This window comes from Neoarius graeffei, chromosome 19, assembly GCF_027579695.1.
Source record: "Neoarius graeffei isolate fNeoGra1 chromosome 19, fNeoGra1.pri, whole genome shotgun sequence".
Lineage (NCBI taxonomy): Eukaryota > Metazoa > Chordata > Actinopteri > Siluriformes > Ariidae > Neoarius > Neoarius graeffei.
Window position 1 is genome coordinate 64,479,814 of NC_083587.1, and position 15,232 is coordinate 64,495,045.

The 15,232-nt window shown below is 41.1% G+C and overlaps 1 protein-coding gene across 1 annotated transcript in view; it reads right to left on the reverse strand.

Moving 5' to 3' along the window:
• Positions 1-3,449: 3,449 nt before the first annotated feature.
• phf1 (PHD finger protein 1) overlaps positions 3,450-15,232 on the reverse strand; it is a 50,134-nt gene continuing 38,351 nt past the window's right edge. The window contains exons 12-15 of the mRNA XM_060901002.1: positions 14,409-14,493; positions 8,436-8,542; positions 8,118-8,201; positions 3,450-5,035 (exon numbers count right to left, since the gene is read on the reverse strand). Coding sequence (XP_060756985.1) covers positions 4,774-5,035; positions 8,118-8,201; positions 8,436-8,542; positions 14,409-14,493 — 538 coding nt within the window. The 3' untranslated portion in view covers positions 3,450-4,773. The remainder of the gene's footprint in view (positions 5,036-8,117; positions 8,202-8,435; positions 8,543-14,408; positions 14,494-15,232) is intronic.

Genomic DNA, 15,232 nt, shown 5'->3' on the forward strand with positions numbered 1-15,232 from the left:
CCTGTATGTATAATAATTCCTGATATTTCACCTCGATGATGTCACTCCCAGTGTTTTCCTGCTGACTAGACGTGCGTTGTCAAAATAGCGAACCGGTTCACAATTAAAATTCTTTTGATTAACTTGCATTTTTTTTGTGTGGATGTGTCCATATAATATAAAGAACGTTACACAGTGGTGCGAAAATATTAAGTTTATCTTCTCGTGTTGAAAATATTTTCATATATAAATTCAACACTGAATGTATCAACTTCATATCATCGCACCACCGTGTAACATCCTCTATATATATTTTTCATATTTCTTGACGGAAATTCAACACCTTCCCCAAGTTTTAAGTCCACTTCAAGTTTACGGTTTCTTTTTTTTTTTCTTACAGGAAAATACAAACAAATTCCTTTGTGTTGTTGTCACATGATCGACTCCAGATACAATTTTAAATTGCCAGAGTATTCCTTTAAACCTGCGGCCTTCGTATCAGATACGCTGAGTAACCCCAGGCAAAAACGAGACGTCTGCAGAACACGCCAGCAGAGTTACAGTCCTGTGCAAAAGTATTTTTTTTCATGCAAACTTTGTTATAGATTTCTGTTTTATGACTACATTTGGACAGCACGGTGGTGTAGTGGTTAGCGCTATTGCCTCACAGCAAGAAGGTCCGGGTTTGAGCCCCGTGGCCGGCGAGGGCCTTTCTGTGCGGAGTTTGCATGTTCTCCCCGTGTCCGCGTAGGTTTCCTCCGGGTGCTCCGGTTTCCCCCACAGTCCAAAGACATGCGGGTTAGATTAACTGGTGACTCTAAATTGAGCGTAGGTGTGAATGTGAATGGTTGTCTGTGTCTATGTGTCAGCCCTGTGATGACCTGGCGACTTGTCCAGGGTGTACCCCGCCTTTCGCCCGTAGTCAGCTGGGATAGGATCCAGCTTGCCTGCGACCCTGTAGAACAGGATAATGAAATGAGATGAACATAATGAAGGCTAGTGGAAAATGTTTGGTGCAGAGTGAAGAACCGAGTGTGACGGTCAGTGTCCAGAAGAACTGTGGCTGGTTCTGTGAGATGTTCAGTAAAACCTACAGCTCATTTCCGCATAAAAGTGCACTCGCTGGACCTCAGACTGCTATATATATTATTTTTTAAAGCAAAGGGAATTTTTCAGCTGTTTTTGGACGCCAGCGTTTCTTTCCATGTGCCTCAGACTTCTGCACGGGACTGTATATAATATAACTACAGCACATAAAATAAAGAAACACATTCAACGTTAATACTTTTTATTCTTCACGTGTGTTTATTTCACAAAGATCTCGGAATAATCCCAGGTAAGGGACGAATGGAGGAGGTGGACGAGGATCGGCGACTCATTCCGATTCCTCCTATGACATGATGAGCAACTTTTTATTACATTATTACATCAACCTGTACACAGAACTGTACACATTTGGAACAAAAATTAATACATAAAGAAATAAATAATAAAAGTAAAGTCCACTAGTTTTGTCCCTTGAGTTAACCCTGAATTGATTTTTCTGTCTATGACATTAAAACACTTCACAGGTGGTGGACATAATCAATCACGATTTAAAAAGAAACTAATAAAATACATTCACTTCATCCACGAACGATGATCTGCTGTTTCTCAGACTCGGCTCCGCGTTCAGTCTCCTGTTCGGAGAGAAATATTTTGTTGCTAACTTGTTTGTAAAGTTTCACACAGAACTAGAACGGAACCGGTACCTCAGGCATTAACGTTGGGATCGAGTTTCGGTCATTTTCTTTACAATTCCTGATCCAGTTGAGTTCTTGTGTGGAACATTTTGAAATATATCCTGACATGGAGCGTTTCTGCTACAGGAGTCACAGCAGGATACGCAAATCACTTAGCACCTAAATAAATAAATAATCATAAAATGAAGTTTAAATCAAATAAAAAAAATAAATATACAGCTACTTAAATGCGTCCAATGATTCAAATTAATATTAAAAACTTTAAAATAAATGGAGATAAATTTAAAAGTTAAAATAAACTCAATAAAGCTACTTAAACTGTCACTGAAAGTGAATTTAAATGCATTTTTTTAAAAGTAAAAATTAAGTGAATGATATAGAGCTGGTTAATCACAAAATTCAAAGTGATCTTAAAAAAAAAAAACAATTTCTTTCATCTGATTCAGTACACAATTATTTATGGGGATGTTATGAAAAAAAAACAAACTCCGTAACAAATTATTTAAATGTTTTTCCTCACAGTTTGTGACGTTTCTGAAATGAATAATTTGTCCTCTGTTTTAATTTATCCTCGTTATTACTGGGCTTTTAAACATGAAGCAAACATTTCAATCATGAACACACTGACATTTTTGTGCATTTCTGTAAATGTAAATGTTTCTATCTGCTGTTTTCTCACACCGGACCTGACCTCAAACAAAATAATGCACTTATAATGCACTCATATAAACTTATATCTTATATATTTGAATAAAAAGAGAATAAAATAGAAGTGCTACAGGGTATTTCAGATGATCTCTAGATGTGCAAAATGAACTCTTCTCATCACCAGTCATCGATATAAAATTAAACTTGCATAATTATTATGCCATAATAAGAGGTATTATAAATCATTATAACTTACACTGATCAGCTATAAAATTAAAAACACTGACAGGTGAAGAAGGGAATTACATTAATTATCTCATTCCAGTGGCACCTGAACGGTCAGTTCTTGAAGTTGTTCTGTTGGAAGCAGGAAAAATGGGCGAGCGTAAGGGTCTGAGTGGCTTTGGCAAGAGCCAAGTTGTGATGGTGAGATGACTGGGTCTAAGCTAGAGGTCCCGCTCCCGCCAGCAAATCCCGCATGATGCAGACGTTCGCGTTATTTCTCAGGAAAGTTCTTGTCTTGACACAGCGTGATGGTGCCCCGCCCCCTACTTTGAGTGGATTTGAGTATAAATATCTACAGCTCACGTTCACATTTGTTATTGTTTACCTTGTTTCTGAATTCAGCATGTAGTGTCTCTAATAATAATAATAATTAGTGCTGTCAAGCAATTAAAATATTTAATCACGAATCACACATTTTTATCACATGAGAAACCATTGTAATTCTCTGATCAGCATAAAAAAGTGAATGGGCTTGCTTTGTACCAATGGCAGTGTTTTTTTTTTTTTTTTTTTATTGCAAAGCAGAGCTAGTAAGAGAAGTGAATTGATTTACTGCTTGAGTTAGTCTATAACTCTAATCAGAGAGACAGGTTACACAGTGACGGTAGGCTTGACTCAATGCTATCCCAGAAATCCTTCCTGTAATATGCAAATTTGGCCGCCTCTGATTGGACAGCCAAATTTGCATATTACAGGAAGGATTTCTGGGATAGCATTGAGTCAAGCCTACCGTCACTGTGTAACCTGTCTCTCTGATTAGAGTTGTAGACTAATGCAAGCAGTAAATCACTTTACTCATGGTTCTCTTGCTAGTTGGGTGTGAACTGCGAGTCATTAGAGTGATCAAAGGATTTCCCGTTAGGATGATCAATGGCAAATTTAAGATGCCATTCCTCACTCAATCTGACTCTCTCTGCAAATTTAGGCATCTTAAAATGTTTTTATTAATGCTAAATAAAATATCCAGCAAAATTATATATGATAGACATAAATTAATAATTTATAAATTTTATTTCAAACAAGTTTTTAGTTAGCGGGACTGCAGCTTATCACCGCTCCCGCCCGCGCCGCATATGTGCACTTCCGCTCCCGCCCACGCACGCATATGTGCACTTCCGGTCCCGCCCGTGCCCGCAATGAGCTTTCAAAATTTGTCCCGCGCTGCACTGCTTTGCGGCGAGTCCCGCGGGACTCCCGCGGGAGTGCAGGGCTCTAGTCTGAGCGTCTCCAAAATGCCACATCCTGTGGGGTGTTCCCGGTATGCAGTGGTTAGTACTGACCAAAAGTGGTCTAAGGATCCAAAGGACAACCAGTGAACCGGCGATAGGGTCATGGGTGCCGAAGGCTCATTGATTCGCATGGGGCACGAAGGCTAGTCCATATGGTCCAATCCCACAGACGAGCTACTGTAGAACAAACTGCTGAAAAAGTTACTGCTGGCTAAAACAGAAAGGTGTCACTCCACAAGATGTGCCATTTTGGAGATGATCAGACCCAGTCATCTCACCATCACAATTTGGCTCTTGCCAAAGTCACTCATTGATGAGATAATGAGAGATAATGAGAATGAGAAAATAAAAGTGCTCTGTTTCTCAAAATCCAGTGAATGTGGATAGAATAAAACAGTTATTCCACTCAATCTTGGTGCTACGCGCCTCGTCGGCTATCAGCTCATGTACGACTCGATTTTGTGGAATAACTGTTCACTAAACACTTCACCTGTCAGTGGTTTTAACGTTATGGCTGATCAGTGTACTTAATTCACAAGAATTTATCCAGGATGCCCTTCTTCCATTGTATGATATTGTTACAAACACTGATGTAATTCACGACCTGGCCATAAAGCTCTCTTTTTTTAAAAATCCCGTAATTCAGACATGTAATTAACATGAATATATCTATTATATTATATTATATATGATACAAATCAGGATAGTAAAGTTCAAGGCAATCTAAAGGTGTTTTCTAACAGTATTTGAAGTATAGGAGACGCCGTGGAAAGGACAGAAGGATGATTTCTAACAGTTTAATCCCACAGAGTGAAGTCGCTGTCGAGCCTCGACCTGGATTTGTGTCTTTTTTTTCTGCTGTAACATGAGCAGTTTTGTTTGTTTTCTTTCTAATAAACTCTCACGTTTCCCCACTCGACCAGGTACTGGACCTTTCCGTCCGGCGTGATGCGTCTGGCCAGGATCCTCACAGCCTCGCCTCCGCCCCAGCCTCGTGCCGCCGTGTGCCCTTCCAAGCTGACTCCGTTGGGGTAGGGGGCGACGTCGCGCAGGAACAGAGACGGGCATTGCTCAAACCTCTGCCCTGGAGGGTGAGTGGACGACATGGAGAAGGGGAGACAGGGCGCAGGAAGTCGACAAGGGTCCTCGGCACTGTCAGAGGTCAAATATAGCTCAGTATATGCACAAGGTCTTTTTTAATGATTATTATGAAACAGAGTCTAAAAATCTGATTGGCTGAGACGTGATGTGCAATATACAGTATCATCAAAAGTTTGTGCACCCCTGGCTATCAGACCCATATGTCCTTGACAGGGCTTTCCCCGAAGCACAGATACACGGCGCTCCACTGCGCTGTCACTTGCACGCCAGAAAAATAATCAACACCATAAACTGAACAATGCAGAGTGTTTTCCGCACCTAACTATCTCCTGTTCCCCTCTGAAAATGAGTAATAACGATAGAAATAGGACGATATTGTAATATATAGGTCTAAATATTTATTTATTTATTACATTTTGCCATTGTTTTAGACTTTGATATACTGCCAGCGCTTTTATGCTCATTGTCGATACACTTCTTTAGCAATATGTCTGTGTTTATGTAACTCTGTGTGTGCATGTGGGACTGATTGTTAGTGTTTGTGTCTTTGCTGCTGTAACAATCTAATTTCCTGCAAAGGATCATTAAAGTATATCTTATCTTATCTTGAGGGCGGCACGGTGGTGTAGTGGTTAACGCTGTCGCCTCACAGCAAGAAGGTCCGGGTTCAAGCCCCGTGGCCGGCGAGGGCCTTTCTGTGCGGAGTTTGCATGTTCTCCCCGTGTCCGCGTGGGTTTCCTCCGGGTGCTCCGGTTTCCCCCACAGTCCAAAGACATGCAGGTTAGGTTAACTGGTGACTCTAAATTGAGCGTAGGTGTGAATGTGAGTGTGAATGGTTGTCTGTGTCTATGTGTCAGCCCTGTGATGACCTGGCGACTTGTCCAGGGTGTACCCCGCCTTTCGCCCGTAGTCAGCTGGGATAGGATCCAGCTTGCCTGCGACCCTGTAGAACAGGATAAAGTGGCTACAGATAATGAGATGAGATGAGATGAGATGAGATCTTATCTTGACTATCTGACGTTCTAGGCGCTGGTCGTTAGATGGCGCTGTTGTATGATTTGACCTGCAATTCTGTTCCTGGCACTATACAGTACTGCAGGCTTTTGTGTGTGACTTTTGCCTATTGGGCTGCAGGTCTGTAGTTGACAGCCGTATTGCTAATATTCTCATTTCAGCTGCAAGGCTGTTCGATATCATGCATTTTTTTTGTTGTGCAATAAAATTAATAATTTTTTTCGTGGTCTGGTTTCCATCAAATCCTGCGCTCTGACTGGCTGGCGAGCGGGTCCGTATCCTACGATACGGACCTCAGTTACGGACCTCTGGCGACTCGCTTGTTCACAACAACAACAAACATAGTAGCATTTTTTTGTCAACATTTATTTTCGCATTTCTCAGGAGAATCGCATTAATTTTACAGCATGGATAGCGATAACGACAGTGTTCACAGCGAAAGCGAGTTTTACTACCCTGAGGAAGAAGAAATAAAAGAAAACATTTCAGGAGAAAGCTAAAAACCTCTAACTGCTGCCAACGCCGAGCAAAAACATGGCTGAATCCTGAATGACTCCTATTTGTATAAATAGGGGACTACATAGACGGCAAAATGTAGTTTTTTCCTGCCATGGAAGTGCACTTGTATACTGAGGAGGAAGCCATTTGCATTACAGCCGTGAATGAGGATTCAAAATAGCGGCTCGGCTCGGTTTTCCCTTTCGGGTGCTCTCATTTTCTGTTAGAGTTTGGTGAAGAAAAAAATAAATATATTATTTACCAGCTTAAGGTCGGTCCGTGTGGTGAAATACTGTGACTGTTTCCAGTGTTTTCATTTCAAATCTAATTTTGCCTTTTAAATTTTGCCTCCCCCTTGCATATTTGACAAAGTAAAAAACAGCAAATTTAATAATGTTGAACTGTGCCTAAATCAGCCTGAGATGCCACCAGAATGCACCATTTGAAGCCTCTAATTTCAAAATTTTCCAGGGGCCCATGTCCCCAGACCCCCCAAGCAGCTGGCCCTTACGGGCTGAGCTCTGCATCAGTAGCACCGCTCTGATATTTTCTTCTGAGCAAAGCTCTGCTTGATGAATGTCCCATTCATCAAGCCTTCTGCGAAGGCCATCCACTAAATTTTGGGGCGTGGCTGTGGGAATTGGTGATCGTTCAGCCACGAAAACATTAGTGTATTGTTTTTTTACACAATAATCACTCACTGGAATGTCTTTTGTGCTGAAACAAATCAGCTCAGTCCTAATGAACTAATAATTTATTATTATCAGAAATAAAGTGATGTTACTGTCATGACGAGGAGGTTGATTGCGTTCGCTGTAGCGAAATGAGACGTCACATCGCGTCCTGATGAACACCCCAAAATACGCACGCAGTTATTTTTAGTTACACTGCAACACTGGAATATCGGTCATGAAATACTTTGTTTTCAGCATGCTGTAAATCTCGTCATGCTCACTCACTAAGCACTTTCACTGGCACTTCGTCATCCATGTTCGTTTTTGTTTTTTTTCCTTTCACGCCAAAAATGATCAGTTAAATCTTTTTCGGTGGGTGTTGTGACTTTTTATTACAGACAAACCCCCAAGCTCAAAAAGTCAGGGCTCATTTTGAGCACAGGATACTTAACCTCAAAATCCGCCGTGATGAAACGACCATATTTCCAGGGTCAGGCTTCGTCTTTTGAACATACTGCAGTGCTGTTCCTCAAAAAACGATACAACTGCCATTGTATAAAAAAGTTGCGAGATTTGTCGCGAGGATTTTTCTTCATTAAAGTCGCTCGAGGGGTCTAAAAAATTTTTTTTTAAATCAACAAATCAATCGACAAAGTCTCTACGTTGGCAACTGAAGGGCCGTTTGGCCTCGGAAACGTTTCCTGACGTCAGACGTAACAAGCGGATTGTGGTAGCGTTCACGCATGTTCACCTCGTAATTACAGGCGTGACACGATGTCTGACATGACCCCTGGCATGATAATTACATGACACATTCTTTCGTTATGCAGACACAAAAGGTAATATAAAGCCAGACTACTCAAGGATTTAACAAAGAACATCCAGACACAATCAGCAAACACACCAATGACAGGCCAGGGGGCGGAGTCACAACAAGAACCACAGACCTGTAGTGATGCAGGGTTCGAGGAAGACCCTGAGATCCGTTATACGACGGGTGATACAGAGGGAACATTCTCTTGGGGGGTGACCTGTTCATAAACATACAAATGAAGCAGTTAAAGATCTCTGGCATTTATAATTTATGTGTAGAATTGATTACTGAAGCTCACACAAGGTTCAGGTTTCGACATCGAGTTAAATAAAATCAGGAAACCAAAAGACACCGTGCCTCATTCCTGAGATTTTCAGAATGATATCAATTTTTATTTGTCTTTTAGAAATAGAAATGCCCTCGATCTATACCGCTGATCGTCAATACCAACCCCAGCGGTAATTCCTCCTCGGATTTCCGGGAGTTGTAGACACTCGCACCGTTCACACACCCGTGACAACATGGCACGAGATTGATCTGGTTAGCAGGTGGACACGGCTGGAGAAGAGAGAAAGCAGGAGGATAACTTTTTAAAAATCCAACACAGAGGAAAATACATGCTAACATTGTACTGCTAATAAGGGCTGACTCGTTAGGCTGCTAGTTAGCTAGTATGAAATATGAAAGTTAGCACAAGATAGCAAGCTAGCGATAGTAGTACGTTTCCTTTTGAGAGATTTATGTGTATGAAAGTGTCTTGAAATGTTTTTAATACCTGTAAATAAATTATAAACAATATACTGCAAGAAATATGCTAACACGACATTGCGAGCTAGCTGACTGTTAGCGAGTATACGTAGCAAAGCTGTTCACTTTTGAAGCCATGCCACTTCATCGCGACATTAGCCTGTTTATTGGATTTTTTTTTTCAAGATTTAAGTTGATAAAGAGTCTACTTTCAAAACATTAACCATGTATTTTCAAAATTCATGCTAATTTGTACTTAAACCATGAAAGAATGGATGGAGAATGTAACAAAAAAAATGTATGCTGTATGCTAACACTACATTGCTACGGTACATAAAATACAGTCTACCAAGTTAACATGTGCAACTTCAGAGCTACTTTAGCTTTTTTTTTTTTTTCAAAAATAGATTTAAGCAGACAAAAATTATTGTTCACATCAATCTTCAAATTTTCAAAACTCCACCTAAACTATTGACACCCCTGCATTTAATACTTTCTACAACCTCCTTTGCTGAGTCTCTCCGAAAACATTTTATAAGGTTGGAGATCCAGAGCAGGGCATCTGAGCCCATTCCTCTTTACACAATCTCTCCAGATCATCCAGGGTCTTCACCCCTCTCTTGTGCTCTCTCCTCTTCAGCTCAGCCCACAGGTTTTCACTGGGGTTCAGGTCAGGGGATGTGAACCCCATGGCCAGGGCAGAAGCTTGATTCTGTGCTCAGCAAACCATTTTTATGTTGATTTGGACATCAGATCATTGTCCTGCTGGAAGATCCAATGGCGAGCCAGTTTTAGTTTCCTAAAATGCAGAGGCAGCCAGATTCTGATTTAAAATGTCCTGGGATTTCATGGAGTCCATGATACCATGATGACCCCTAACAAGGTTTCCAGGGCCTTTGGAGGAAAAACAGCCCCAAAACATCGCAGAACTTCCACCATATTTTACAATTGGGATCTTTTCATTATAGCCATCCTTCTTTTTACACCAAAATGGACGTTTGAGTGTTTATTGAAAAAAAAAGTTCCATTTTTCTTCCATCAGACCAGAGAACACGGTTCCAGTCAAAATTGTTGTAGTGTTTCACAAACTTCAGGTGCTTACCTTTGTGGTTAACTAACAGAAAAGGCCTTCCAAATAATCAGTTGGCATGGAGGTGGAGTCTGATGGTGGGTTTGGAGACTTGGAGACTCCAAGATTTTACTTTTTCTTGTAATTCACCAACAGTGATTCTTGGGGATTTTTTTTTTTTTGCCTCTCTTCCCCTCCTCACTGTACGTGGAGGCAAAATAAACTCGGCTCCTCTTCCAGGTGAGTGTGTACCAGTTCCAGTTGGTGTCCACTTTTTTACTTTTGCCCTAACAGGACATTGGAAATGGACGTTTTCAGGCAAGGAACTATTTTTATACCCATTCCCTGACTTATGAAGGTCAACACACTTCTTCTCCTTCATTGGGTTTGCGTGTCTCTTATCTTTCCCATGTTGATGTTGATGGTCTCTGTGTCACCTCATATTTGTACCCCAGTTGATCAGGAAGTCATGGATTACAGCTTGAAAGTTCCTACACACTCCAATCAACTCAAACACACTGTACAATGTAACTGGGAAGCATGCTTCAGTAACATTGTGTTCCAATAATAATGGAATGGAACATTTTTCGTTGAAAATAATTTTCTGGATGAGGGATTTGTTTTCAAGTAAAGGTTGGATTTTTCTCATTTTTTTCAGTGTGAGATAAAGTGACTTCACCAAAAGATGATTTTTTTTTTCAAACCCTTAAATCTTTACAAGGGGTCAATAATCGTGGCGGGCACTCTGGGTGTGTGTGTGTGTGTGTGTGTGTGTGTGTGTGCGCATGTGTGTAAATATATATTCAGTACTGTGCAAAAGTCTTAGGCACATGTAATGTAAAGAAATGCTGTTGACCAAAAATGGCTGAAAAATAATGAAATGAAATGTTTCAACATAAAAAAATACTATAAACAGTAATCAGTAAGCCATAAATGAAACAAAGTCAATATTTGGTGTGAGACGAAATTCCCTTTGCTTTAAAAAATTATATATCTCCTCACCCCCGGCGGGGGGGTGGTATCCATGTCATCCTCAAGCTCGGGTCCTCTACCAGAGGCCTGGGAGTTTGAGGGTTCTGCGCAGTATCTTCGATGTTCCTAGTACTGCGGTCTTCTGGACTGAGGCTTCAGATGTTGTTCCTGGGATTTGCTGGAGCCACTCTCCCAGTTTGGGGGTTACTGCCCCAAGTGCCCCCACTACCACGGGGACCCTTGACCTTCCACATCCGTTCCAGCTGCTCTTTCAACCCTTGATACTTCTCAAGTTTCTCATGTTCCTTCTTCCTGATGTTGGCGTCAGCTGGGATCGCCACATCTATCACCACCACCCTCTTCTGCTCTTTGTCCACCACCACTATGTCCGGTTGGTTCGCCAGGATCTGTTTGTCAGTCTGGAAACTGAAGTCCCACAGAACCTTGGCCCTGTTGTTCTCAGCCACCTTCTGTGGTATGGCCCATTGGGATTTGGGTACTTCTATTCCATACTGGTCGCAGATGTTCCTGTATACTATCCCAGCCACTTGGTTGTGCCTCTCCATGTACGCTGATCCAGCTAGCATCTTACACCCTGCTACTATGTGCTGGACTGTTTCAGGGGCTTCTTTGCACAGTCTGCATCTTGGGTCTGATCTACTCTGGTAGATCCTGGCCTCTATGGCTCTTGTGCTGCCATGATTAGTGCCTATATATATATATATATATCCATCTCAGGTCCAGTGAGTGCAGTTTTATGCGGAAATGAGCTGTAGGTTTTACTGAACATCTCACAGAACCAGCCACAGTTCTTCTGGACACTTTAACCATCACAACCACTTCTTCATTCTGCACCAAAAATTTTCCACTAGCCTTCATTATGTTTTCTTTTTTTAATCCAGAAAGTGCTCTTTGATGGAATATGCTGCTCAGACATTTGCAAACTTTTTTTTTTCTGTAACATTTAATTTTGTGCTGGAAAAACAAAATGAACGTTTGGAACTCTAAAATGTTTTTGTAATGTTTTGTCACATTCTAACTAGTCCTCTGTTATTATATTGTCTTTGTCCTGTTAATTTTTATACATGTATTTGTTTACTTATATTTTGCACTAAGTACTTTTGTACAGTATTATCTTTTTATATTTACACTACCGTTCAAAAGTTTGGGGTCACCCAGACAATTTTGTGTTTTCCATGAAAAGTCACACTTTTATTTCCCACCATAAGTTGTAAAATGAATAGAAAATATAGTCAAGACATTTTTCTGGCCATTTTGAGCATTTAATCTCATCTCATCTCATTATCTCTAGCCGCTTTATCCTGTTCTACAGGGTCGCAGGCAAGCTGGAGCCTATCCCAGCTGACTACGGGCGAAAGGCGGGGTACACCCTGGACAAGTCGCCAGGTCATCACAGGGCTGACACATAGACACAGACAACCATTCACACTCACATTCACACCTACGGTCAATTTAGAGTCACCAGTTAACCTAACCTGCATGTCTTTGGACTGTGGGGGAAACCGGAGCACCCGGATGAAACCCACGCGGACACGGGGAGAACATGCAAACTCCGCACAGAAAGGCCCTCACCGGCCACGGGGCTCGAACCCGGACCTTCTTGCTGTGAGGCGACAGCGCTAACCACTACACCACCATGCCGCCCCGCTCCAGAAACTCAATCTGCTCAAAGGAAGGTCAGTTTTATAGCTTCTCTAAAGAGCTCAACTGTTTTCAGCTGTGCTAACATGATTGTACAAGGGTTTTCTAATCATCCATTAGCCTTCTGAGGCAATGAGCAAACACATTGTACCATTAGAACACTGGAGTGAGAGTTGCTGGAAATGGGCCTCTATACACCTATGGAGATATTGCACCAAAAACCAGACATTTGCAGCTAGAATAGTCATTTACCACATTAGCAATGTATAGAGTGGATTTCTGATTAGTTTAAAGTGATCTTCATTGAAAAGAACAGTGCTTTTCTTTCAAAAATAAGGACATTTCAAAGTGACCCCAAACTTTTGAACGGTAGTGTATTGTTTATCAACGTATATATACCATATTTTTCTTTATTTTAATTTTTTTTTTTTTAATTTTCCCTTCATTTTGTCACTTGATTTTATGGACCACAATGGAAATAAGTGTCTTCACCTTCTTGTGTCATCCATGTATTTTTAATGCATTTACATTGTTTGTATGTATTTACATTGATTGATTTTATTTAGTAAATTCAATCAATCAATCAATCAATCAATCAGTGCTGTGACTCGATAATGTAGAAGTCATAAAATAGAAATTTATAACAAAGTTTGTATGAAAATAAGAAAAATGGGGGCTAAGACTTTTGCACAGGGCTGTATGTCACAGATTTGGTAGAAGAGGCAGATGATGCAAGTGCAGAAAATTTATTGAAAAAGATAAAGCCATAAGAATAAAAACAGTGAAAACAAGAACCATTATCATGACGTATTGGATATGACGCAAGAGACATCCAGACTATAAGCAATAATGAGTCGGTCACATGACAACAAACAACAAAAGCTTGATGGTGAGATGCTGAAAAACTAGAACTTAAATAATGATGCGAATAAGGCATAACGAGACACAGGTGAGAGTGAGTCGTGAGGTGTGTGACACGCTGGGGCTGATGGGTAATATAGTTCTGCACCATTTGGCTCTACCATGACAACATGACACTTCTGAGTCAGAATGCCAATTCAGCATCACTTTCAGCCCAGTGTACGATTTCAAACACCACGAGACGGATAAAAAGGGATCTGATCTTTCAGATTAGATTAGCCTGAGATGCTCAGTAAGTCTCAGATCTTTGAAACAGAGTTGAACGAGGGCACATTGTTAGCGATTTTGAATGTGTTTGAGCTCAGCGTCAGATGTTCAGCACTCGTGGAGAATCCAAATGATGACATTTCCTCTCCGGTGCGTTTCCCTTCTGCCAAATACCTGACAATAGCAGCATGATGCAGATTCTCCAATGGCACACGGATAGATAAGAAGCCGTCAGAGTCAAGGTTTTGTGAATTACCGCACAGACCGTGGATTGCTCCTGATGAACAGATAGAGTATTGTGGCTCGCCTTGCTGTCTTCCTGTCCATGCAGATGATTTCACTGTTCTGTGAAGATGGTGATGAAAACACTGCAGCATATATACCGATGACACGCTACCTCTTTAACTCCAGACTTCAGCAACAAGCCTGTGTGCCGGCGCCACCTGGTCCAGCTATAATAAACCGTAAAGCGTATCTGGAACAAATCCCACATCCCAGTGAAGATCGACCACGCCCTCATCTTCATTCAGCTACAGTTTCAGCTTCACCTCTGACTGTTACCAAGTGCTGATACTGGAGACTCCTTCCATAAATGATAAACAAACATCTTTCCTTACACAAAATGCCAAATCATTACACAATTTTTTAATCTCTTTATGTGAAGCATCCGCCATACTAGTCCCAGTGAATGAGCCGTTACTATAGAAACGATAATGTATTCGAATATATATCAATATAAATCTGTGATTTGCAGCAGGACACCTGTCCGAGCTGCTGGTAAAGAAAATTAATCAACCCTGGAGCTCGTTCTCAGTCTCGGTGGATGTGAGAGGCAGAAGTGCTGACCTGCTGAAGCGTCTCCACGATGCGCCGCTTTGATTTGCGAGACTCTGAGCCCACCGGTCGTCTGTGGCACGGCAGTGACAGCGGGCTGAGGACCAAAAGACACACACGACAAAAGCTTTCTCAGTCACCTTCTCTTTATGAATAAGCTGCAAAAAGTGCAGGAATGAAAGTGGTCAAGCAAAACTTGACACTCCTTTGAATTTTGAATGGAAAAAAAAGGAAACTGTACCTCTATTTTACAATAAATAAATAAATATATTCTATCCACATTCACTGGATATGAGCAATTGCACGCTCTGATTGGCTATTCTACTACTAGGATATCCGCTCATATACCGTGAGTAGAGAAAAACAAAATGGCGGCATGTGTTGCTGAACCAACCGAGGATGAAATAAAAACTCTCCTCAAAAACAAAACGCCCAAAAATTGTGATCAAGTATTTAAAAGAAACAGAAATAGCTAAAACAGGGGTTTTCAAATTGTGGGAGAGTCAGCCCCCCCCCCCCCTCGGAGAGCAAATAAACAACAGCGCCCCCCCTTACAATTTTTGTTGTTGCTATACTTAATGTTCCATTCGTATTTAAAAAAAAAAATGGTTGTTGTACACATTATTTTTTTCTTTTTCACATTTTAAACATCTGTGCTTTTTAAAACATCTTGTTTTACACATTTTAAACATCTCATAGCATCGTTAGCTAGCACCTCTTGGCAGACAACACACTGTGGCAGTGGAGCATCTTCAGATCCAGTCCATGAAAATCCAAACTTTAAATAATTGTGGTCATACTTCCTTCTTTTTCCAGTCCCCCCAGGATTCCGCGGG